The sequence below is a fragment of the Mustela lutreola genome, chromosome 5 (assembly GCF_030435805.1).
Source record: "Mustela lutreola isolate mMusLut2 chromosome 5, mMusLut2.pri, whole genome shotgun sequence".
Lineage (NCBI taxonomy): Eukaryota > Metazoa > Chordata > Mammalia > Carnivora > Mustelidae > Mustela > Mustela lutreola.
Genome location: NC_081294.1, coordinates 79051980 through 79076687, shown reverse-complemented (window position 1 = coordinate 79076687; position 24708 = coordinate 79051980). Strand labels below are relative to the sequence as shown.

At 42.0% G+C, this 24708-nt stretch overlaps 1 protein-coding gene across 21 annotated transcripts in view; it reads right to left on the bottom strand.

Annotated features, from left to right (window-relative positions):
• LOC131832177 (protocadherin gamma-C5) overlaps positions 1-24708 on the bottom strand; it is a 183059-nt gene that overhangs the window by 21212 nt on the left and 137139 nt on the right. The window contains exon 1 of one of the 21 annotated variants that reach the window (XM_059174869.1): positions 9562-9757. The exons of 18 other annotated variants lie outside the window; for them this stretch is intronic. In XM_059174869.1, the coding sequence (XP_059030852.1) occupies positions 9562-9591 (30 nt within the window). In that variant the 5' untranslated portion in view covers positions 9592-9757. Of the gene's footprint in view, positions 1-2721; positions 2840-7161; positions 9472-9561; positions 9758-24708 lie in introns of those variants that run through there. 2 more of the 21 variants (XM_059174864.1, XM_059174870.1) reach the window with 2 other exon arrangements.

The following is a 24708-nucleotide window of genomic DNA, read 5'->3' as shown; positions in this document are numbered from 1 at the left end:
AGGTAGACCCTTGTGCAGCAGAGTCTTCTATGCTCCCATATTCTGACAGCAGGCTTCTACAAAACCCTGACTCTTGACCATTACCTTCATTTCTTACCCTCAGATAAGGGCATAACCCACCCCAAGTACTCATCCATTATTCACAAAACACTTCTAAAGCACGCCATCTACCACATAGTTACCATGCACTATGGGCTCTTGCAGAGAGACCAACAGTCGATGGGATGTGACCCAGCCATATGCCTGCATCAGCATAACCTCAAGCATTGGCTGAGCCTGCAAAGGTCTCACCTCTAGCCCATACAGAAGATCAGAGGGTGGGCAGCTTGGGCGAACAGGCTCCCCTGCCATGGGTGCACTGGGTGACTTCACCATCATGAAGCTATCACTCCGAGTGGGTGCAGAAGCCAAAGGTGTACAGCCATGAGAGTGGCCGCCCACATCAACAAACTTGATAGGATCATCTGACCCTAGCTGGATACGCAGGATCCCATTGGAAGGAGGAAGCCCCTCCCTCCTTCGAGATCGGGTGAGACAGGCACAGGTGCCAGCAGGAAAGCAGGTCACTCCACAGGCAGCCCCACGCAGACACTTTGAGAGCAGTGCCACGAATGAGCCAAAGGACACAAAGCAAATTGCCACTAGCGATACAGCCAAATAGAGGGTCAGGCGGGATTCTCCTTCCCTTGGAGCTGAAGATTCTCGAAGATCAGGGACAACTGGATGAGTATCTTCCTCCAAAGACACTAGTAAAGTGACAGAGGTAGACAGTGGAGGGCTACCACTATCCTTTACCACAATGACCAGCTTCTGTGGTGGGAGATCAGCTGGGATGGGAACTGCCGTCCGTACCTCCCCAGCATAGCGAGAGACTGCAAACAGGCTGGGGTCTGGGGCCTCCAGGAGCTGATAGGAAACCCAAGCATTGTAACCTGAATCCAAGTCCACAGCAGTCACCTTTGTGACTAGGTGGCCAGCACCAACTGATGGAGGCAGTGCTTGAGGACACAAGGAACCAGGCCGCGCCCTAGGGCGGAGCACAGCTGGGGCATTGTCATTGAGGTCCAGCACAAACAGACGAACTGTCACAGTGCTGCTGAGAGGTGGGTTGCCCCGATCCCGGGCCTGCACCTCAAACTGCAATGTCTGTGTTTGCTCATAATCAAAGGATCGAGTAGCATGAACAGCTCCTGTCTGGGGATTCAGAGAAATAAAGGAAGAAGCTGAAACATCTCGATTTCTGGGCTCCAGGAGAGAGTAGGAGATAAGTGCATTCAAGCCAGAGTCTGGATCAGAGGCTGCAAGGGAACAAAGCAGGTCCCCTGGGCGATTGTTCTCAGGAACAAACACCTCATGTGACCTCTGGAAGAAAGAGGGTGGGTTATCATTCACATCTGAAATATTGAGGAAAATAGTCCTCTGGGTACTCAGAGGAGGATTCCCAGCATCAGAAGCAGTGACCATGATGTCATAGCTGGATTTGGCCTCTCGGTCCAAGGGCCCAGCAGTCACCAGGGAGAACTGGTTCCTGAAGGCAGACTTGAGGGCAAATGGCAGGTGGTCAGGAATACGGAGGCTCACATCTCCATTCGACCCTGAGTCAGGGTCCTGCACACTGATGAGTGCCACTACAGTGCCAGGTTCTGCGCTCTCTGGAAGAGTCCCAAGCTCCGAGGTCACTGTGATGTGTGGGGCATTGTCATTTACATCTAGGAGATCCACCCGAAGGCTGCAATGTTGCTCCATGGCTGGAGAACCCCCATCGCGAGCCCGAATATCAAATTCATAGTAATTCTCGCTCTCAAAGTCTAGGGGCCCCTGAAGGGTAAGCTTTCCAGTAGTTGGGTGAAGGCTAAAGAGGTTTCTCACACGATCAGGGGTGTGACCACTGAAAGAAAAGGTGACGTTACCACTGGGACCCAAGTCTGGGTCAGAGGCATTGAGCTGGATGAGCAGCATGCCGGCTGGGGCACTCTCCAACACGCTAATCCTATAGCTGGATTGCTGGAAGGCTGGGGCGTTGTCATTCACGTCCAGCACAGATACTCGGAGCTCTGCGGTGCCAGATCTCGGGGGGTTCCCTCCATCCACAGCAGTCAGCACCAGGCGGTAGTCTGATTGCTTCTCCCGATCCAAAGGCTTCTCTAGGAGCAGCTCTGGGACCAGGCTGCCATCGCTGCGCTTCTTGACATCAAGTGCAAAGTGTTCATTGGAGCTTAGTCTATAGCTGCTGATAGAATTGCTTCCCACATCTGCGTCCTGAGCCTTTTCCAAGGGGAAACGCTGTCCTGGAGGAGCTGCCTCCCCAATTTCCAAGTCCAGCTGCTGCCGAGGAAATCGGGGGGCGTGATCATTCACATCCACAATTTCTACCTCCGCTCGGTACATTTCCAAAGGCCCTTCGGTTACAAACTCCAGGGGCACGATGCAGCTGGCACTGAGTCCACACAGTGCCTCCCGATCAATTGGATTCTTGATGAGCAGGGCTCCGCTGTCCAAATCCACACGGAAGTGTCTTTGGTTCACCTCTCCAGCAACCTGCAGCCTACGAGCTGACAGACTCTCTGTATCCAGCAGGAAATCTTGGGCGACATTCCCTACAAAAGTCCCCTCCTGTGACTCCTCTGGGACCGGGTAGCGGATCTGCCCACAAACGTAACCCAGGTGGCAAATGAGGAACAAAAGGGTAGCCCCCCAGCAGATTTCTACCCAGCTTCCCACCTTGCGGAGCATTGCTGCTTCCCAATAGTCCTCTACCTGGTCCTGAGAAGCAGAAGAAGCCGACCCGCCCCAAACGGCAACAGCAGCTGGAGACACCTATCTCTCTTTCGTGGCGCCAGCTCTAGCGCGGCTGGGCCGGCGCCGCAAGGGTTACGCGCCGTTTTTTTGCTGGTGGCGGGGTAGATTTGTCTGCCTTCCGCCACCCGATTGGCAGAAGGCAGCTCTTGGGCTCAGCCAATAGGCTGAGCCGAGAACATCCCAATAGCAGCAGGGTTAATGCGTCGCAGCACTGGAGGAAAAAAAAAAAACCCCAAAACAAAAACCACCTATCTTTTCGCCTTCCTCCCACTCCACAGCATTTCTTTCTATAGGTTTATTATCTTTCTATAGGTTTATTATCTCCAGGAGAGACAGACAACATGTATAGATGTTCTTTCCCCCCTACCAACACACCAACTTCCCCCGCCCCTTTTCAGCGGGGAGGCGGGGAGTGGGGGACAGAGAGCCAGAGCCCTAGCAACCTGCAGCCCAGAGAGAAGTAGCCATTTGAGACTGGTCACTTTGTTCAAGCCCGTGTTGTCATCCACCAATATTCTAAATGGGTAGTTTCTGCCTCAGTCTGATGTATTAGAGCAACAACTAATTAGAAGCAGGGCCATAGACTCAAAACTCTGCCCCTCTGCAGATTATTCAGAAACATATCCATCTCTTTGCAGAAAGAATTACACATTAATGTAGCCAATTAAATTTATGCAGTGCACGTTTTTGTTGTAACAGGAGGTGCAGCAGAAACCGAATCTCTCTTATTCAGACACTAGCTAGAATTACCATTCATTGATTTCAAGGACAGTATAGAAGGAGATGAAGCAAGGTAGAGGGAGAGGTTCCAAATCAGTAAAGAATCAGTGTGCCTGTGAGGCGCTAAGGACTAGATCTCATTACCTGGCAGAATGCTAATGTTCACAGATTTAATAGTTTCCTTGAATGACTGAGATCAGCCACTAACAGCACTGTGCCTACAAATCCCCTTTATTTGACACCGTGGCATGCTTGATTTGTTAATTACCAAGAGAGACAGTTTCAAATGACCAAGCTTTTCACTTGGTGCCATGGGGCCTCTTGGAGCTGGAGACTGGATTCACTTTACTCCCACCCTGATCTAGACCCTCCCGGGAGCCTGGCTACCACTTCTCACACACAGAAACACAGATCATCCCACACTGTAGTTACCTGCAAACTATAATCCTAGTGACACATCGGAGCACAGAGAGACAAATCCAGCCTGATCTGGACATAAGATTTCTTAACTCATCTGAATCCTCACCTAGGTCACCACAGGCTGCAAAAACCACCAGCAAAACACCGATTTCTTATCCTCTCCAGATTTTTAACCAAACCTGTCATCCTCAGGAATATCCTTTTGACTATGGTGAAGCCAAAAACCTACATTCTGGTCTCAAACAGAGGGATCTGGCTTTCTGTGTTCTTTTACCATAAAACAGCTAAACCTCCTCACATAGGAGTAATGGAGGTATCAATCAGAAGGTTTCAATCAGTCTGACCTATGAGGTGTTTGGGGTGGGATTCACTAGCACAGGTGAATGGCACCACCAACAACCCACCATGAATATTTTATACAATTCATTCATTTAAAATCCACAATTTGGGGCACCTGGGTGGCCCAGTGGGTTAAAGCCTCTGCCTTTGGCTCAGGTCATGATCCCAGGGTCCTGGGATCGAGCCCTGCATCAGGCTCTCTGCTCAGCAGGGAGCCTGCTTCCTCCTCTCTCTCTGCCTGCCTCTCTGCCTACTTGTGATCTCTGTCTGTCAAATAAATAAATAAAATCTTTAAAAAATAAAATCCACAATTTGATGGTTTTTAAGTATATTCACATATGTTAAAAGGATACAACCATCACCACAATCTAATCATAGAATATTTCTGTCATCCCTCAAAGAGGTTGCATACCTCAGTTCCATACTGACCAGCTCTAGACTTTTTAAGAACAGCTGGCCAGATGCTAGTGGTTTAGGAAGATTTTCTCTTTAGATTACTAAAGCATCCTCTTTTGTCTTCCCTACATTGCTCCTCTAGAGCTATTCCAAATACATATGTATTTTTAAAACACAATTATTTCTGTATTTGGGTATACTTGACACACACTGTTACATTAGTTTCATGTGTACAACACAGCAATTCAACAAGTTTATAGAGCTATTCTATAGAATATTTTAAGGCTGGAACTAACAGAATTTTCTAAGTTCAGCCTGGCCCAGTAAGTCTGGTTCTATGAACACCAAAATAACACCTGGCTTCATAAATGTGTTAATTGATAGACTGATAGATTTTAGAGCAGTAGTTTTCAAACTAGTCTGTACATTACAATCACTTGGGATCTTCAAAAAATCACTTGGGGACCTTCAAAAAATACTGATCCCTGTGTCTCACCCCCAAACACTGTGCTTTATTTGGCTTGGGTGTGGCTCAGGCTTCAGAATTTTTAAGGGGTCCCCAGGTAATGCTGGTATGCAACCAAGTCTGACAGCTGTCATCTTTCCTTAGCGCCTTTCCATTTATGTCTCTACTATGTCATTTTTGGCTGCCTCCAGATTTTCTCATTTCCAAGGTGTGTTTAAGATTGGGGGTGGGTAGGGGCGACTGGGTGGCTCAGTGGGTTAAGCCTCTGCCTTTGGCTTGGTCATGATCCCAGGGTCCTGGGATCGAACCCTGCATCAAGCCCCGAATAGAGCTCTATGCTCAGCAGGGAGCCTGCTTTCCCCTCTCTCTCTGCCTGCCTCTCTGCCTACTTGTGATCTCTCTCTCTCAAATGAATAAAATCTTAAAAAAAAAAGATTGGGGTGGGTAAAGAATAAATATGATAATAATAATAACAGAATTTTTTAACACTTAGGATACACCAGGCTCTGAGACTATCTTGGCCAAGGACTCACAGGTGATAAGTAGTGAAGCCTCATCTGTCTAACTGACAAATCCAAGGGTTAGTAACAATAATATACTTATTAGTATACTAATATACTTTATTGATCATAAAATAAGTGGTTCTCCTACAACTGGAAGTGTGTATAGGCTTCACTACAAGACAAAAGCCTCATAGTTACCTGTATACCAGCCTGAATAAATAAAATCTTTACCTTTCTCAAGTTATAAATTCCCTACCTCTTACATTGTGTGCATACTTAAGAAAAATAATGCTGGAAGGGAATAACCCTGGGGGTACAAAAGAACTTTCAATTTGTACCATATGTTCTTTTGGATTGTCTGGATTTATTTATAAGGTAAATGATTACTTTTACTTCTATAATTATGGTCGCTACATCTTTAAATTTGGGGATTCATGTTAGTTACAATTATTTCTCCATATTTTTCTCTATTTTCTAAATTTTCTATAATACACATGCATTACTACTATGCCACTAAAATATTTTGTAAGTAATATACACATTATTTCCAGCAGTGTACTTGAATTAAAACTTGAAGGATGCCTAGAATTTTCTTTCTTTCATAGAAAATCAGCTGAGAACAAGGTCCAGGATCTGTGTAGGCAAAGGAACATTATCAGGGGTGCCTCGATGGCTCAGAGGGTTAAGCATCTGCCTTTGGCTCAGGTCATGATCCCAGGACCCTGCATCAGGCTCTCTGCTCAGCGGGGAGCCTGCTTCCCCCCTCTCTCTGCCTACTAGTGATCTCTGTCAAATAAATAAAATAAATAAATAAATAAATAATCTTAAAGAAAAAAAGGAACATTATCAGTACATCATTAGTTTTAATGAAGATGCAGCAATCAAATGAAAGATGGACAAATGGAATATTTGCTATATTCCAAGCATCTGCCACTGGTTAGAGATATCAAGCAGCTTGTTCTTTTTTTTTTTTTTTTGAAGATTTTATTTATTTATTTGACAGAGAGAGATCACAAGTAGGCAGAGAGGCAGGCAGAGAGAGAGGAGGAAGCAGGCTCCCTGCCGAGCAGAGAGCCTGATGCGGGACTTTATCCCAGGACCCTGAGATCATGACCTGAGCTGAAGGCAGCGGCTTAACCCACTGAGCCACCCAGGCGCCCTAGCAGCTTGTTCTTAATGCAAATGACACCAAGCTAAGTTCTGAGTGCTGAGATCTTGGCTTATAATTTAATGCCCCCTTAGCAAGACTGGTTAGTTGTGATGGCAAGTGAGTGCTGAGTGTGGGAATTGGGGCCACACATGAGTCAATCAAATCCACATTGTGTGGGTTCACAAACCACGCTCTAGTCAGGCCATCCCTTTCACAAAGGCATGATGCTTGATCTAGGCAGGGCAAGGTGAAAATATGGATGTATCATTAGGAAATCATGCTCATCATTCAAAAAACACTCCATTCCTTCCTGAACCTGGTGTAGGCATCAAAAAGTATTAATATCGTTCTGGGATGCTAACCCTTACCTGTCCAGGAGGGGAGCTCTCTGCGCCCAACACTTGCCTATAGAACACTGGATCACAGCTCCGCAGCGTGTTCTGGCGGCTGGCCAGTGGGCTGGCAGCACCAGTTTTCTTCAGCAGCAGGTCGCTGCGGCGTGAGTCGGTGGTGAGGTACACCTGATGGTAAAGGTGCGGTGGCATCAGGCCGCCCCGCACAGCGTCTGCATGCAGAGAGGACCCTGGTGTTCTGTACAGGGAGCTCACTGGGGCTCGGTAGAGGTCCCTGGACTGCTTCCACTTGTAAACTTTGAATATAATCATTCCCAGTACTGTGACTGCGAACCCCACAGAAACCAGGATTAGAGAGAGGAGTAGATAAAAGGTGAGATTTTTATTCTGCTCCCGAGGGGCAGAGCCAGAGGGGAACTCAGCCCGGGCTTCAGGAGAATCCTCAGTTACTGACACAGTCAGGGTTGCTGTGGTAGACAGTGATGGCTCCCCATTGTCTTTGATCAAGACCATAAGAGTCTGCCTGGGCACATCTGTGTCTTGGACAGCACGTGAAGTGCTGACTTGACCTGTGTGAAGCCCCACAGCAAAAAGGCTCTGGTTGGAGGCCCCCAAAAGGCTGTAGGAGAGCCAGGCATTGTGCCCTGCATCAGGGTCCCAGCCTACCACCCGTGTGACCACATGGCCAGGAGCGGTAGCTCTGGGTAGCATCTCCACTGAGCTCCTGCCAGGCCGAGGGTATAAGACCTGTGGGGCATTGTCATTACGGTCAGTAACAAATATATTGACGCTGATGTTGGTGGTCAGGACCGGAATGCCCCCATCACTGACATGAGCTGTTATTTCGAACTCTCGCCGATCTTCATAATCCAGGGACACTAAGGAAGACACGATGCCACTGTCACGATTTATTGTGAAATAGCGGCCCACTAGCCCAGTTTCAGCTCCTTGCTCCAAGAGGAAGAAGGAAAGGTGAGAATTCTGTGGGGCATCTGGGTCCCAGACACTTAGATTTAGTATTGGAACCCCAGGGATGTTATTTTCCTCAACATAAACATCATAGGAGGACTGGGAAGACTGTGGAGGGTTGTCGTTGATATCAGAGACTTGTACTTGCACAACTGTAAGAGCTGAGAGGGAAGGGACTCCCGAGTCTTGAGCAGTGATGCTGAGGTTGTATTCTGGGACAGTCTCACGATCCAGGGCTGCACTGGTTTTCAAAGTAAAGTAATTCTTGAGGGAAGAAGTTAGGCTGAATGGGAGACCTGGAGGAATCTCACAAGTCACCAATCCATTCTCCCCAGCATCCAGATCGATCACGCTGAGCAAAGCAATGACAGTTCCAAGAGGAGCATCCTCAGGGACTGGGCTGTATACGGAGGTGACTGTGATCTCTGGGGCATTGTCATTCACGTCCAGAACCTCTACCAAAACTTTGCAATGTGCTCCTTCCGGAGTGGCACCTTTGTCTTTGGCCTGTATGTAAATCTCGTGGAGTTTTGTGTCTTCGAAGTCCAGGCGACCCTTGATTGTCAACACCCCAGTAACAGGATCTAAGGAGAAGAGATCTCGCATACTGGCACGGTTGTGGCTGCCAAAAGCGTAAATGATTTCACCATTGGGGCCTTCATCCAGATCAGTTGCATGAACTTGCACAACGAGAGTGCCAGGGGGTGCATCCTCCAGGACACGCGCACGGTACAAAGACTGATTGAAGGTGGGTGCATTGTCATTCGCGTCCAGCACCGTGATGCGAATGGGAAGGGTGGCCGAACGAGCTGGAGTTCCTCCATCCAAAGCCGTCAGCACCAGCTGGAGACTTGGCTCTCGCTCCCAATCAAGGGCGCGCTCCAGCACCAGCTCCGCGTACTTGGTGCTGTCCTCCCGCGTCTGAACGCGAAGCGCAAAGTACTCATTAAGGCTCAGCTCATAGGTTTGTAAAGAGTTGCTTCCTACATCGGGATCGTGCGCGCTCTCCAGCGGGAAGCGCGTGCCTGGCGCCACGGCCTCGCTAATCTCCAATTTCATTTCCCGGGTAGGGAAAGAGGGATTGTTGTCGTTGATATCCTGGATCACCACCTCTGCGCTGAACAGCTCTAGTGGGGTTTCCACTACCAGCTCCAGAGTTACGGTGCAGGAGGGCAGTGTCCCACAAAGCTCCTCTCTATCCAGGCGGTCATTCACGAACATCTCTCCTGACTCCCGATTCACCTCAAAGAACCTTCGGCTAGTCCCGGACAACACCCGCAGCCTTCGGGCTGAAAGGCTGCCGAGATCCAAGCCAAGGTCCGTGACCACGTTGCCCACCGCAAAACCTCTCTCTCTTTCCTCCAGGATCTCATAGCGAACCACGGCAGAAGCCTTGTGCAAAGCACCAAGCAGAAACAAAACTCCCACCACTCTCCCGGTGCTTACCAGTCCACTCCTCCAGGCCTCTGGGACCATCTCACTCAAAGGCAGTTCTCCTTAGCGGGGTCCAGATTTTTCCGGCAATTTCGCTGAGAAACTTTCAGCGGGTTAGCGCTTGAGCGCTGGGCGCGGAGTCAGACATGGCTTTCTGGATGCCGCTGATTTGCTCGCCGGCTGTTCAGTCTCTGCCTCATCCCGGGGCTCCGTCCGAGAGGGGACGGGCCGGGCCCGATCTCCAGCGTCTTCATTGGCCGACAGCGGCACGCAGAGTCCCAGCCAATAACTGCACGAAGAATGCGCTAGCGCCGGGCTCTCTGAGCGGGACAAACACTACAGACAGGAACTTCACTTTCCTTTGGCATCTTTCCAGAGTTTAGGGCCAAAGCGCCTTGGCAGTTATCTGTACCTCGGAAACCCACCTTAGCCTGGAAAGCCAACTGCACAGCGATGAAGCTGGCTGTTCTGCAAGTTTTCAAACCAAACCAAAGCCTATTGTATATTTTAATCACTGTCTTTAGTAATCACAAGAAGGGAGAATCAAACCAAACTGAGAACCATACAACACTGCCTGGAAAAACACAAAACTGGTTTGTTGGAGGGCTGAGTAAATCCTATCCAGCTGGACTCTACATGTAAGGGGGCATTTAGCATTTCCGTGGAAATGTGAATAATTTCAGCTTTATCTCTTACCAAATGAGAATGTACAATTTTATTACTTCCTCAGTAGAGTAAATCAACAGGAGCCACACTCTGGTTTAACTGTGTTTTATGAAATTTAAAATTCAGGTTTCTTTTAAAACTGGTGTTGTTCTTTAGCTCTCGTTTCTTTTTTTTTTTTTTTAAAGATTTTATTTATTTATCCTACAGACAGAGATCACAAGTAGGCAGAGAGACAGGCAGAGAGAGAGAGAGAGGAGGAAGCAGGCTTCCTGCTGAGCAGAGAGCCCGATGCGGGGCTCAATCCCAGGACCCTGAGATCATGACCTGAGCCGAAGCTCACAGAGGCTTAACCCACTGAGCCTCCCAGGCGCCCCAGCTCTCATTTCTTAAGAACCAGAGAGCAATGTGACATTTCCTTACCCCATCTTTCCCAACATAACCTCAATCATAAGGCATAATCTCATATACTTCCTTTTACACTGTCAATCCATTTCCCAAGATCTTGTGTTCATATGCTGCAAAGAGAAGATGCATTGCTAAAAAAGGATAATATCCCTCCCCCCTCCAAAACAGAAAAATCCAGGCCTATTTATCACCTTTATAACATGACTGAGAAATGCAGCAAAGCCCCATAGTCTTTAGAGAATACAAAGCCTTTAACCCATAGAAGAAAGATCCTCAGGTTTTCTGCATTTAAGATTATAATTCAAGAAACAAACAAAATGGTAATGATTGGGATAATGAATTAGACAATCAGGTATGAAATAAACTGGCTAAGTTGTACACCTTGGGCAAGAAACTATCTTCACAGGGCTTCTGGTTTCCTTATCTTATAAAATGCCAGGCAGGTAAAATGCCTGGCATAGAGTAAGCCTCAATTACTGATGCAAATCACCCTATTAAATATGAGACATAAAGTTTCAGAGCCTCAACTATTTCTGTATACTTGTCTTGGACATCACTTTGACTGCATACAGTACTTTCTGGAGTGTAAATGAACTCTGAAGCAGAGAGATAGTCAAACAGGTTAAATAAGTAGATAAGTATGTAAGCATAAAGAGGATATTTACTGAAGAGATGAAAATCCCTTTTGGACCTGTTTCTCCATGTCCTCAATACTTCATTTTAAATCCCCTAGGTTTTTTTCTTATGAGTGACACAAGTGGGAAAGTTTATTAAAGCTCAAGTATACTGTCCAGATGTTAGAGCAGTTAGCCTGAAGAGAGAGCTGCACATGAACTGGACATGAGCAGACACTTCTCCAAAGAAGACAGCCAAATGGCCAACAGTCACATGAAAAAATGTTCTACATCACCTGCCATCAGGGAAATACAAATCAAAACCACAATGAGATACCACCTTACACCAGTCAAAATGGCTAAAATTAACAAGACAGGGAACAACAAATGTTGGCGAGGATGTAAACCCCATAGTTTTAATTTTTTTAAGATTTTATTTATTTATTTGAAAGACAGAGATCACAAGCAGGCAGAGAGACAGGCAGAGGGAGAGGTAGGGAAGCAGGCTCCCTGCCGAGCAGAGAGTCTGATGATGTGGGGGGCTTGATCACAGGACCCTGGGATCATGACCTGAGCCAAAAGCAGAGGCTTTAACCCACTGAGCCACCCAGGCGCCCTGAAACCCCCTAGTTTTAAATACTGTTTGACAACAGATCAGACCACTGAGAAGGCTGGTGGGTATTTAAACACTGAAAATATTCTATAGAGTATATTTAGAATATAGAATATAGCCTAGTCACTTGCTACTCAAAGTGTGAGCCAAGAACCAATGGCATTAGGCATCACCTAGCAGCTTGTTAGAAATGCAGAAATCCTCTACTTTGTACCTCCTGATGAGATACTGATTTAACAAAATATCTGTGTGATTTGAATGAATATTAGGGTTTGAGAAATACTGATCCATGGTTTATTCAAAAATAATGATTTATCAATCTTTTTATTTTCCATTCACCATCACTTAATTACAACATGGCTTTTGAAAACTAGCTTCTAAAAGCTGAGATGGTTTTCCCATAGTTTTCTTAAGACATCTTCATAAGCCAGCAGCACCCTCTTGGATCCATTTTCCATAGTAGCCACAATGATTTCTTTAAAAAATTTTTTTAAATATTTTATTTATTGAGAGATACTACACAAGCAGGGGGAGGTACAAAGGGAGAGAATCTCAAGCAAATTCTGTGCTGAACATGGAGCCCAACTCGGGGCTTTATCCCTCAACCCCAAGGTCATGACCTGAGCTGAAACCAAGAGTTGGACACTAAGCTACTGAGCCACCCAGGCACCTTTGATCATCTTAAAATTTTAATTAGATCAGGGAGCCTGGGTAGTTCAGTCATTAAATGCCTGCCCTCGGCTCAGGTCGTGATCCCAGGGTCCTGAGATAAAGCCCTGTGTTGAGCTCCCTAATGAGCAGGAGAGTCTGATTCTCCCTGTCCCTCTGCCCCACTCCCATTCATGTTCTCTCTCCTCTCTCTAATAAATAAGTAAAATTTTTAAAAAAGTATAATTGGCAAATAAAATTGTAAAAATTAAAGGTATAAACATGATGATTTACTATACTATAAAATAATTACAACATAGTTAACACATCCATCACGTCTGTTAGTTACCAATATGCATGTATGTGTGTGTGCATGCACATATGTGTGGTGAGAACAATTAAGATACAGTCTCTCAGCAAATTTCAAGTATATCCTACAGTACTGTTAACTACAGTCAACATACTGCACATTAGAGTCCTAAAATGTATTCATTTTGTAACTGTAAGTTTGTACCCTTTGACCAACATCTCTCTACATTTAATGATTATTAATATAGCAATCTTTGTGCCAATGGCCTAGTAATCATAAAATGCACTAAGGATTATATAGAGTCAATTATATGTTTCCATTTTCCCTATGTGTAAGAATTTTGGAAGATACGGTCACTCTTTCAAGCTACCAGTGGACCTAATGAAACTATTCCTTAACCTAATGATTTGAAAAATACAGTTTGCTAAAGAGGCAAAGGAGGTGTGGTAATACAACTTACACTGTGAGGGAAGTGGGAGGAAATGGAAACACCAGTGTTACAGGAACAGCACAATTTTTCGGTCTCTATGAAGATAGAGACTTTCCTTTCTGTTCTGTAATTTCTTTTTTTTCCTTTAAAGATTTTATTTATTTATTTGACAGAGAGATCACAAGGAGGCAGAGAGGCAGGCAGAGAGAGATGGAGGAAGCAGGCTCCCTGCTGAGCAGAGACCCTGATATGGGGCTCGATCCCAGGACCCTGAAACCATGACCCGAGCTGAAGGCAGAGGCTTTAACCCACTGAGCCACCCAGGCACCCCTCTGTTCTGTAATTTCAAGAGAGCCTCTCATCAATGAGATATAGCAAAGACAATTTTGACATAGAGAGTAAATGTGTTACAGGTGTCCAGCGTGAAGCCTTAGGGTCAGAAAGACGTGAGCTCCCGTACTGAGTATTACACTTAGTAGCTATGTAACCATAAAGTTTATTTTTAACTTCTCTTTCATTTTCTTTATTTTTAAAATGAGAATAATTATTGCACCCTTTGATTTAACCAAGCATCTCAATCTGTTATTTTTTAACAGCTTTATACTCACCACAGAGTTCACCTAGACAATCAAGCATTTTTAGTAAATTTATATTTATGCAACCAACACCATAATCCAGTTTTACTATATTCCATCATCCCAAAAGTCCCGTAATCCTGTCTGCTGTCAATCCTTGCTCCTAACCCCAGCCTAAGGCAACCACTGAGTTAAAACTCCCAAGTCCACCGTGCCTGGCTGGCTCTGTCAGTAGAACATGCAACTCTTGAATCCGGGTTTTGAGTTCGAGCACCCACACCAAGCTTAGAGATTACTTACAAATAAAATCTTTAAAAAAAATTCCCAAGTCATTCTTAACATCTTTTTCTACATTTCCACATTCAATTAATTCCCAGTACATGCGAATGCTTACTACCTCCAATATGTATTTTGAATCTATCAATTACTTTCCCTCTCTACTGCCACTTCCTGAGTCAAATGTTATCTTATGACTGGCTACCCAATTTGTATGGCCAATAAAAATAGGGGGCTTCTTGTTTAAAAATTAAGAATTTCAAGATAATAATAGCAGGGCATTAGCCCAAATTCAGGGCCCTTCTAAGAAAGGGGACCCATGTGACTGTACAGATCACATGCTCATGAAGCTGTCCTTGCTGGCACAGAGGAACCTCTCCAAAAATATGTCCTAATATCATTTTCATATATTAGGGGACTATATCATAAAATTATTTATTCTCAGGGTATCCAGTAATATCAGAAAATCCTGCTCATGGTACTGTTATATTATTACATTCAAGGAAAAAGTATATGTATTACCTCTTTAAAGCCCAAAATATCATCTATTAATCTTCCAATTAACCTAATTTGCCTATTTGAGAAATATTCCAAGGTCAAATTAAGAGATCATTTAAGGAGAACTAATATAAAAACAGATGAACAAGAGATTAATCAAACATATACCACAATTTTTACACTGGTGGGAGATTCAAGGATTTGAAGTTTAGAGTTTAGTCTTAATATTTACATGAAAAAATATCTTGCATACTTTTTTTTGGGAAAAAGATCTATTTGAAAAGACCTATGAATGGGGTGCCTGGGTGGCTCAGTGGGTTAAGGCCTCTGCCTTTGGCTCAGGTCGTGATCCCAGGGTCCTGGGATCGAGCCCCGCATCAGGCTCTCTGCTCAGCAGGGAGCTTGCTTTCTCCTCTCTCTCTGCTTGTCTCTCTGCCTACTTGTGATCTCTCTGTCAAAAAAAATAAATAAAATCTTAAAAAAAAAGAAAAGACCTATGAATCTTAAAAATAAGTTTTATACCCATTCCCTCTCCCCTCAGAACAGAAGAAATTACCTCATCAATAAGAAACAAAATAGAGGATTATAGGAGAAGGGAGGGGAAAATTAAGTAAGATGAAATCAGAGAGGGAGACAAAACATAAGAGATTCTTAACTAGGGGCGCCTGGGTGGCTCAGTGGGTTAATCCTCTGCCTTCGGCTCAGGTCATGATCTCAGGGTCCTGGGATCGAGCCCCACCCACATCAGGCTCTCTGCTCAGCAGGGGGCCTGCTTTCTCCTCTCTGCCTCCTCTCTGCCTGTGTCTCTGCCTACTTGTGATCTCTGTCTGTCACATAAATAAATAAAATCTTTTTTAAAAAAAAGAGAGAGATTCTTAACTATAAGAAACTGAGGGTTGCTGAAGGGGAGGTGGGTAGGAGGATGGGTAACTGGGTGATGGGCATTAGGAGGGCACTTGATGGAATGAGCACTGAGTGTTTTATACAACAGACGAATCACTGAATTCCACCTCTGAAACTAATACAATATATACTAATTAACTGAATTTAAACTTAAAAAATATTTTGAAACTACAGGGGCACCTGGGTGGCTCAGTCAGTTGAGCTGAGTGTCTGACTTTTGGTTTTGCATCAGGTCTTGATCTCAGGGTCATGAGACTGAGCCCTGCGTTGGGCTCTGTGTTCAGCAGAGTCTGTTTAAGATTCTTTCTCCCTCCCTCTCCCTCCAACCCTCCTCTTTCTCCTGCTCTTGCATATGTGTATCCTCTCTCTCTCTAAAATAAATAAATATTTAAAAAATATTTTGAAACAAATCAGTGATTTTGAAGATCAAAAGTTTGGGGCACCTGGGTGGCTCAGTGGGCTAAGCCTCTGCCTTCAGCACTGGTCATGATCCTGAGGTCCTGGGGTCAAGCCCCACATCAGGCTCTCTGCTCAGCAGTGAGCATGCTTCCCCCACCCCGCTACCTGCCTCTCTGCCTACTTGTCATCTCTGTCAAATAAACAAATAAAATCTTAAAAAAAAAAATAAAGATCAAAATTTTAAGAAAAAAGATGTTTACCTCTTCACCTATTTGAATGATATTCTCATCTAGTCCTGATCACATTAGTACTCTCTTACTATTTATTAAATCAGAAACTCAAATATGCCAGGATACTACCTGAAAAATACTAATTTCCCACTTGAAAATCTTCCAAGAGATCTAAATTCTCCTTAGATTAAATTTGTTCAATTTCCCCCAGCATACTATTATATTTTTATCTAAATTATCAGTTCTCACCAAATGAATAACCATGTCTGGTTAAATTATTTATTTTTTAATCAAATAATGCACTTCATAATATGTTGATAAGTTTGAGTGAGAAGAAAGTGTAACTTTCTGATCTTTAAGCCTTCTATCAATATAATGATGCTATCTTAAATCACTGAGACAAAGATTAAGTTTTTAATGAACAGTACTGAGACAACTGGACGGGGGGGGGGGAATATAAAATTAGATCCATACCTCAGCACACAGAAGAATAAAACCCATACAGATTAAGGATCCAAATGTAAAAAAAAAAAATCATATAAGAACTAGAAGAAAACTGATGAATATTTCTGTAACCTCAGTGTGGGGCAAGGCTTTCTAAGCATGACTCAAAACCTAAATGTAATATAAGAAAAAAAATATTAATTTGATTACATAAAAACATAAAGAAAAAAGATTGAACTGCAAAAAACACTCTAAACAAAGCTGAAAGACAAATGATATACTGAGAAAAAATATTTGTAACTTACATCTTGGGCAATGACTTAATATCTCTAAATAAATGAATAACTTTTTTTAAATTTTAGGTCAAGACACTAAAAAATCATACAGTAAAATGAACATAAGACATGAACAATTTTTAAGAAGATACAAACAGGCTCAAATATGTGAAAAGATCTTTAAATTTAATCACAGTGAGAGAAGCTCTAATCAAAACTATTTTGAGGGGCACCTGGGTGGCTCAGTGGGTTAGAGTCTCTGCCTTCAGGATCCTGGGATCAAGCCCTGCATCAGGCTCTCTGCTCGGCGGGGGAGCCTGATTCTCCCTCTCTCTCTCTGCCTGCCTCTCTGCCTGCTTGTGATCTCTGTCTGTAAAATAAATAAATAAAATCTTTGAAAAAAACTATTTTCAATTTTTTAAAATAATCACATTAGCAAAAATTAAAAATCTTGACAACATACTCTATAGAGGAGGCTCTGGGAAAATAAGCTTTCTCATCTACTGGTAGGAATGTAAAACAGTACAATTTATATGGAGGGAAACAGTTATATCTAACAAACCTATATATGCATTTGCCCTATGACTTAGTAATCACACTTTTAAAAATTTTTAAATTTATTTTAAAAATTTCTTTTCAGTGTTCCAGAATTCATTTGTTTATGCACCACACCCAGTACTCCATGCAATATGTGCCCTCCATAATACTACCGCCAGGCTCACCCAACCTCCCACCCCCTACCCCTCCAAAATCCTCAGATTGTTTGTCAGAGTCTACAGTCTCTCATGGTTTGTCTCCTGCTCCAGTTTCCCCCAACTCCCTTCTCTTCTCCATCTCCCCATGTCCTCCATGTTATGTCTTATGCTCCACAAATAAGTGAAACCATATAATTGACTCTCTCTGCTTGACTTATTTCACTCAGCATAAACTCTTCCAGTCCCATCCACGTTGATACAAAAGTTGGGTATTCATCCTTTCTGATGGAGGCATACTACTTGATCAGGTATATGGACCATATCTTCCTTATCCATTCATCCATTGAAGGGCATTTTGGTTCTTTCCACAGTTTGGTGACTGTGTCCATTGCTGCTATGAACATTGGGGTACAGATGGCCCTTCTTTTCACTACATCTGTATCTTTGGAGTAAGTACCCAGTAGTGCAATTGCAGGGTCACAGGGAAACTCTATTTTTAATTTCTTAAGGAATCTCCACACTGTTTTCCAAAGTGGCTGCACCAACTTGCATTCCCACCAACAGTGTAAGAAGGTTCCCCTTTCTCTACATTCACTCCAACACATGTTGTTTATGGTCTTGTTAATTTTGGCCATTCTAACTGGTGTCAGGTGGTATCTCAATGTGGTTTTGATTTGAATCTCCCTGATAGCTAATGATAATGCACATTTTTTCATCATGTCTGTTAGCCATTTGTATGTCTTCACTGGAGAAGTGTCTGCTCATGTCTTCTGCCCATTTTTTGACATGATTATCTGTTTTGTGTGTGTTGAGTTTGAGGAGTTCTTTATAGATTCTGGATATCAGCCCTTTGTCTGTATTGTCATTTGTGAATATCTTCTCCCATTCTGTGGGTTGCCTCTTTGTTTTTTTGACTGTTTCCTTTGCTGTGCAGAAGTTTTTATCTTAATGAAGTCCCAAAAATTCATTTTCACTTTTTGTTTCCTTTGCCTTTGGAGATATATCTTGAAAGAAGTTGCTGTGGCCAGTGTCGAAGAGGTTACTGCCTATGTTCTCCTCTAGGATTCCGAAGGATTCCTACCTCATGTTGAGGTCTTTTATCCATTTCGAGTTTATCTTTGTCTATGGTGTAAGTAACTACATTTTTAGGAATATATGCTTAAGACACACCTCAAAAATTATGAAAATACCTATGTACCAGATTATTCATTACAGCATTATTTATTATTGCAAAAAGATTAGAAACTACCCAAATGTCAAACTATAGATTGACTGAATAAACTATGATATAATAGAGTTTTAGAAAGCTATAAAAAATAAACATCTCTATAAATTAATATACAATGATTCATAGGACACAATGTTAGTACAAAAAGCAAAGGGATAACTTTTACTTCTGCTCAAGTGGAAGGAACCGTACCATTATAAGCAACCTTGAACACTGATGAAAATATGTGGAAAATACTCTTAAACACTGGTTTAAAAGGAGTGTGAGACCAAGAGAAGGGAAACAAATAAGGTGAGTTCTAGGATCTCTAGTATTTTGCCTGGAGGTAATTTTCAGACTATGGGGCAAAAAAGGAGACACCCAAGAACAAAAAAGTGATCTTGCTGAATTCAGGAGTAGAAACGAGGAGTTTGGGGAGACCGAAGCAGCTAGAATTTGTGGAACAGAGAATGGAAATACGTAAAGAATTCCAGAAGTCTGGATAACGATCCCAAGTCTCTAGTTGAGCACATATAGACTGATAACTCTCCAGAAGCTGAACAAAGAACAAGGGAGCTATAAGCTAAAGAATTCTGAAGCTCACACAGGGATGGTAAATATTTGGGTTCCATTTAGCCAGAATATAAAAATCATTATGAACAGCCAAAAAAAGATCACAACTTAGTAGCAGCACTAATTAGTCCAATGCAAAGTTTTCTAAAGACCTGTCCTAACAAAATTTAAAAACAAGTCATAAAAAGATCAACCAAATCAGCAAATAACTGCCTTCCCAAACTAATTTCAATACTTTTAAAAGAAAGACAACAAACCCCAAACATGCAACAATGTAGCATTTACAATATCGACCACCCAATGAAAACATTACTAGGCATGCAAGTAATCAGCAAATTGTGACTTAAAACCAGGGAGAAAATCATCGCAAGAAATAACAAAGGTAATTAAATTAGCAGACAATGACTTTAAAACATCTATTGTAAATACTCTCAAGGATTTAAAGGAAAACATGGAGACAATGAGAGGAAGGAAAGAATGAAACGGAATTTCTAGAAATGAAAAAGAACATATATGAAATGAAAACTTCAGTAGTTTTAACAGCAGCCTAGACACTAAAGAAGATCACTCAACTTGAAAACATAGTAACAGAAACTATCCAGAAACACACAGAGAAGAAATGTGGGAAAATATCAATTTGTCTAACATAAGTAAAACTGGAGCTCCATAATTGTGTATGTGCATGTAATAATATTTGAATATAGCTCAAAACTTTCTAAAGACTTTCTAAAAACTTACTATACTTTTAGATCCACAAACTCAAGACACTCAACAAGGCCCAAGAAGGATAAATATCAAGAAAAATGCACTATGGTCCATCATAGTCAAGTTTCATAGATAAAGAGAAAAATTCAGAAACAGTAAGAGGAAAAGAAACATTAAATACCGAGGAACAAAAAAGAAAGACTATAAAATTCTCATTAGAAACAACACAGGGCAGAACAGCGAGGAGTAACAACTTCAAAGAACTGAAAGAAAAGAGTATATAAGTCTAGAATTCTATATCCAGCAAAAGTACCTTTCAACAATGAAGGTAAAATAATATTTTTTTCAAACAAAAAACAATGTAACCAGAAGATCTGTACTGCAAGAAACATTAAAGGATGTTCTTCAGTCTGAAGGAAAATGACACCAGATGGAAACCTAGATCTATGTAAAGTGACAGAAATTATAAATACATAGGTTATATATGAAAAACTTCTCACCTTCTAGTCTCTTTAAAAGATAATTGATTGTTTAAAGCAAAAATAACAACATAATGTGAGGCTAAAAATATTGCAGAAGTAAAATGTGAGGAGACAATAGCACAAACACACAAAAGGAGAAAAATACAACATGCCTAAGACTCTCTCTCTCCCTCCGACTCTCCCCCTCCCTCAAAAAAAATTGTATTCGTCATGGTATAACTTCATGCTAAGGCAAACTTCCTCCTCTTATGGTCTCACCATGACTGGCACCAACTCCTACATATTTCCATGCCCTGTAGAATACAAAAGTATTTTCCTCAAATCTCCAATACACCCTTTCCCACAGCTTTGTTTGCTAACTGATTTTTGACAAAGGTACAAATATAATTCAGCAGAGGAAGGTTAGCCTTTTTCAACAAATGGTACTGAAACCACTGGTCATCCATAGACAAAAAATTGATTCTCAACCTAATCCCTACACCTTATAGAAAAATTAACTCAAAATGAACCACAGATGCCAACATAAAACTTAAAGCAAAAAAACTTTTAGAAGATAGAGGAGAAAAATCTTCAGGATTTAGGGCATGTGGACAGTTCTTAGATATGATTCCAAACCATGATCCATAAAAGAAAAAATTCATAAATTGTACTTCACTGAAAATTAAAAGCTTTTAAGAATATCGTGTACAGAGGATAAAAATAAAAATGGCAGGGTGCCTGGGTGGCTCGGTGGGTTAAGCCTCTGTGAGCTTCAGCTCAGGTCAGGATCTCAGGGTCCTAGGATTGAGTTCCACATAGGGCTCTCTGCTCGGCAGGGAGCCTGCTTCCTCCTCTCTCTCTCTCTCTCTCTGCCTGCCTCTCTGCCTACTTGTGATCCCTCTCTGTCAAATAAATACAGAAAATCTTTAAAAAAAGACAAACGGCAGACTAAAGACAGTATTTCCAAACTACGTGTCCGACAAAGGACACCTGCCTAAAATATATAAAGAACTCTCAAAATGCGAAAGTAATTAAAAATCCATTTAGAAAATGGGCAAAACACTAAATTTCTCTCACTGAAAGAGGTATATGAATGGCAAATAAGCATGTGAAAGTACATTCAACATCATTAGTCATTACAGAACTGCAAATTAAAACAAAAACGAGTTATCATAGAACTATTAGAATAGGTGAAATAAGAAATCATGACAGTATCAAATACTGGTGAGAATATGGAAAAACTGGATCTCTCATAAACTGCTGCTGAGAATACAAAATGATAGAGTCCTTTGGAAAAGTTTGGTAGTTTCTTATAAAAATAAAAACACACTTGCCATATGATACAGAAATTATATTCCTGGATATATATGCCAGAAAAATGTAAATTTAAATCACAGAAACTTCTACATGATGTTCACAGCAACTTTATGTATAATAGTCCCAAATCAGAAGCAACCCAAAAGTCTTCCAAGAGGTGAATGGCTAAACTAACTCTTATATATTCATAAAATAAAATACTACTTTCAGTAATAAAAAACCCCTCTTTTTAAAATATTTTATTTATTTATAAGTAATTAAATCTTTTTTAAAACGATTTTATTTACTTAACAGAGAGTGAGAGAGTCCTCACACAAGCATGAGGAGCAGGAGAGAGAGAAACAGACTCCCCACTGAGCAGGGAGCCAAATGCAGGGCTCAATCCCCCAACCCTGAGATCATGACCTGAGCTGAAGACAGATGCTTAACTGAATGAGCCAGCCAGGGGCCCCAAAAAGGAACAAATTCTTGATACCAACAACAACTCTGATGGATCTCAAGAGCATTATGCTGAATGAAAAAAAAAATGGCCATAATGAAATATTATGAAGTGTAGGGTACCATACATACAACTTTTCCAAAATGACAAAACTATAGCAATGGTGGACAGATAGGTGGTTGCCAGGGTCTAGGGCCATAAGAGGAAGTTTTTTGTGGTGATGAAATAGTTCTGTATTTAACTATGGTGAGGTTTATACAAATCTATGCAGATGATAAAGTTGTACAGCACTAGTCATACACACAAGTGAGTGCATGTATAAACTGTTGAAATTTGAGTAAGGTGAGATCTTTGGATTGTAGCAATGTCAATTTCCTGATTTTGATCTTATACTACATTTATGTAAGATCTTATTATTGGGGAGAAGCTGGTGATGGATACGTGGGACCTTTCTGTTTTGTTTTTAACAACTTTCAGTGTATCTATAATGATTTTAAAATGAAAATTTAAAAAGGAAGTACATGTACTTTCTAAATACAACTTAATATATGAAACAATATATATATTATAAATATATGATACAAAAATTGGTATGATGAATGGCTAAAGGTAGAAAGAAAAATCCATATTTGTAGTTAGAAATTTCAACTCTGCTCTGTCAGTGAGTGAAAAAACGAGTAGACAAAGCATAAGTTAAGATACCAAGGCCTCAACAACACTATCAACCAACGAGACCTAGTTTACAATTATTAAACACAACAATCACTAACAATAAAAACTGTTTTCAGGTATGCAAGGAACATTAGCCAAGACAGACCATATCCTGTGCCATAAAACAAATTTTAACAAATTTAAAAGAAAAAGAAACAATACAAAGTATGCTTTTGTACTGCAAAAAAAATTGAATTAATAATCAATGACTAGGGGCGCCTGGGTGGCTCAGTGGGTTAAGCCGCTGCCTTCGGCTCAGGTCATGATCTCAGGGTCCTGGGATCGAGTCCCTCATCGGGCTCTCTGCTCAGCGGGGAGCCTGCTTCCTCCTCTCTCTCTCTGCCTGCCTCTGCCTACTTGTGATCTCTCTCTGTCAAATAAATAAATAAAATCTTTTAAAAAATAATCAATGACTAAAAAAATTTGGGTAAATCTCAAATATGTGGAAAATAACCAACATACCTTTTTTTTAAGATTATTTGTATATTTATTTGACAGAGAGAGATGACAAGCAGGCAGAGAGGCAGGCAGAGAGAGAGGAGGAAGCAGGCTCCCCGCTGAGCAGAGAGCCTGACGCAGGGCTCGATTCCAGGACCTGGGATCACGACCCGAGCCGAAGGCAGCAGCTTAGCCCACTGAGCCACCCAGGCACCCCCCAACATACTTTTAAAATAATCCATAATTCATAGGTCAAGGAAGAAATTGCAAGGTGTATAAGGAAACATTTTGTACTGTCTTTATTTTTAATGTTTTCAATTTTATTTTATTTTAATAATTTTAATGGAAACATAATATCAGAAATTAGTACAATGTGTCTGAAGCTCAGAGAAAAATTGATTTAACTACTTATATCAGAAAATAAGATAAAGGTATAAAATCAATAATCTAAGCTATAACCATGAAAATTTAGAAAAAGAAGAGTAAAACCCAGAGTAGGTGGAAGGAAATGATAAAGATAAGAGTGGAAACTAATGAGATGAAAAATGGACAGTAGTGCCTAGGTGGCTCAGGTGGTTAAGCAACCAAATCTTGATTTTGGCTCAGGTCATGATCTCTGGATCCTGGGACTAAGCTCCATATGGGGCTCTCCATTGAGCAGGGAGTCTGCTTGACATTCTCTCTCCCTCTGCCCCCTCCTCCCCAAGCACCGCCATATGCCCATGTGCTCACACTCTCTCTAAAATAAATATATCTTTTTAAAAAATGGACAAATAGGGGCACCTGGGTGGCTCAAGTGGGTTAAGCCTCTGTCTTCAGCTCAGGTCATGATCCCAGGGTCCTGGGATTGAGCTCCACATTGGGCTCTCTGCTTAGCAGGGAGCCTGCTTCCCCCTCTCTCTCTGCCTGCCTCTCTGCCTACTTATAATCTCTGTCTGTTAAATAAATAAATTAAATCTTTTTTTAAAAAATGGATAAATAAAGAAAAACCAATGAAACCAAAAGCTCTTACCAAAACCATATAAAACCAAAGAAATAAAAAACAACAAAACTTCTATAAAATATAGGATAAAATCATCAGAACTTTGCAATAGGCAACAGAATCCTTTTTTTTTTTTTTTTTGAGATCGAGAAAGAGAGTGAATCTTAAGCAGGCTCCACACCCAGCACAGCGCCTAACACAGGGCTCAATCTCACAACCCTGAGATCATGACCCGAGCCAAAATCAAGAGTTGGACACTTAACTGACTTACCAACTCTTTTTTTTTTTAAGATTTTTTTTTTTTTGACAGAGAGAGGGAACAGAAGCACGGGGAGTGGGAGAGAG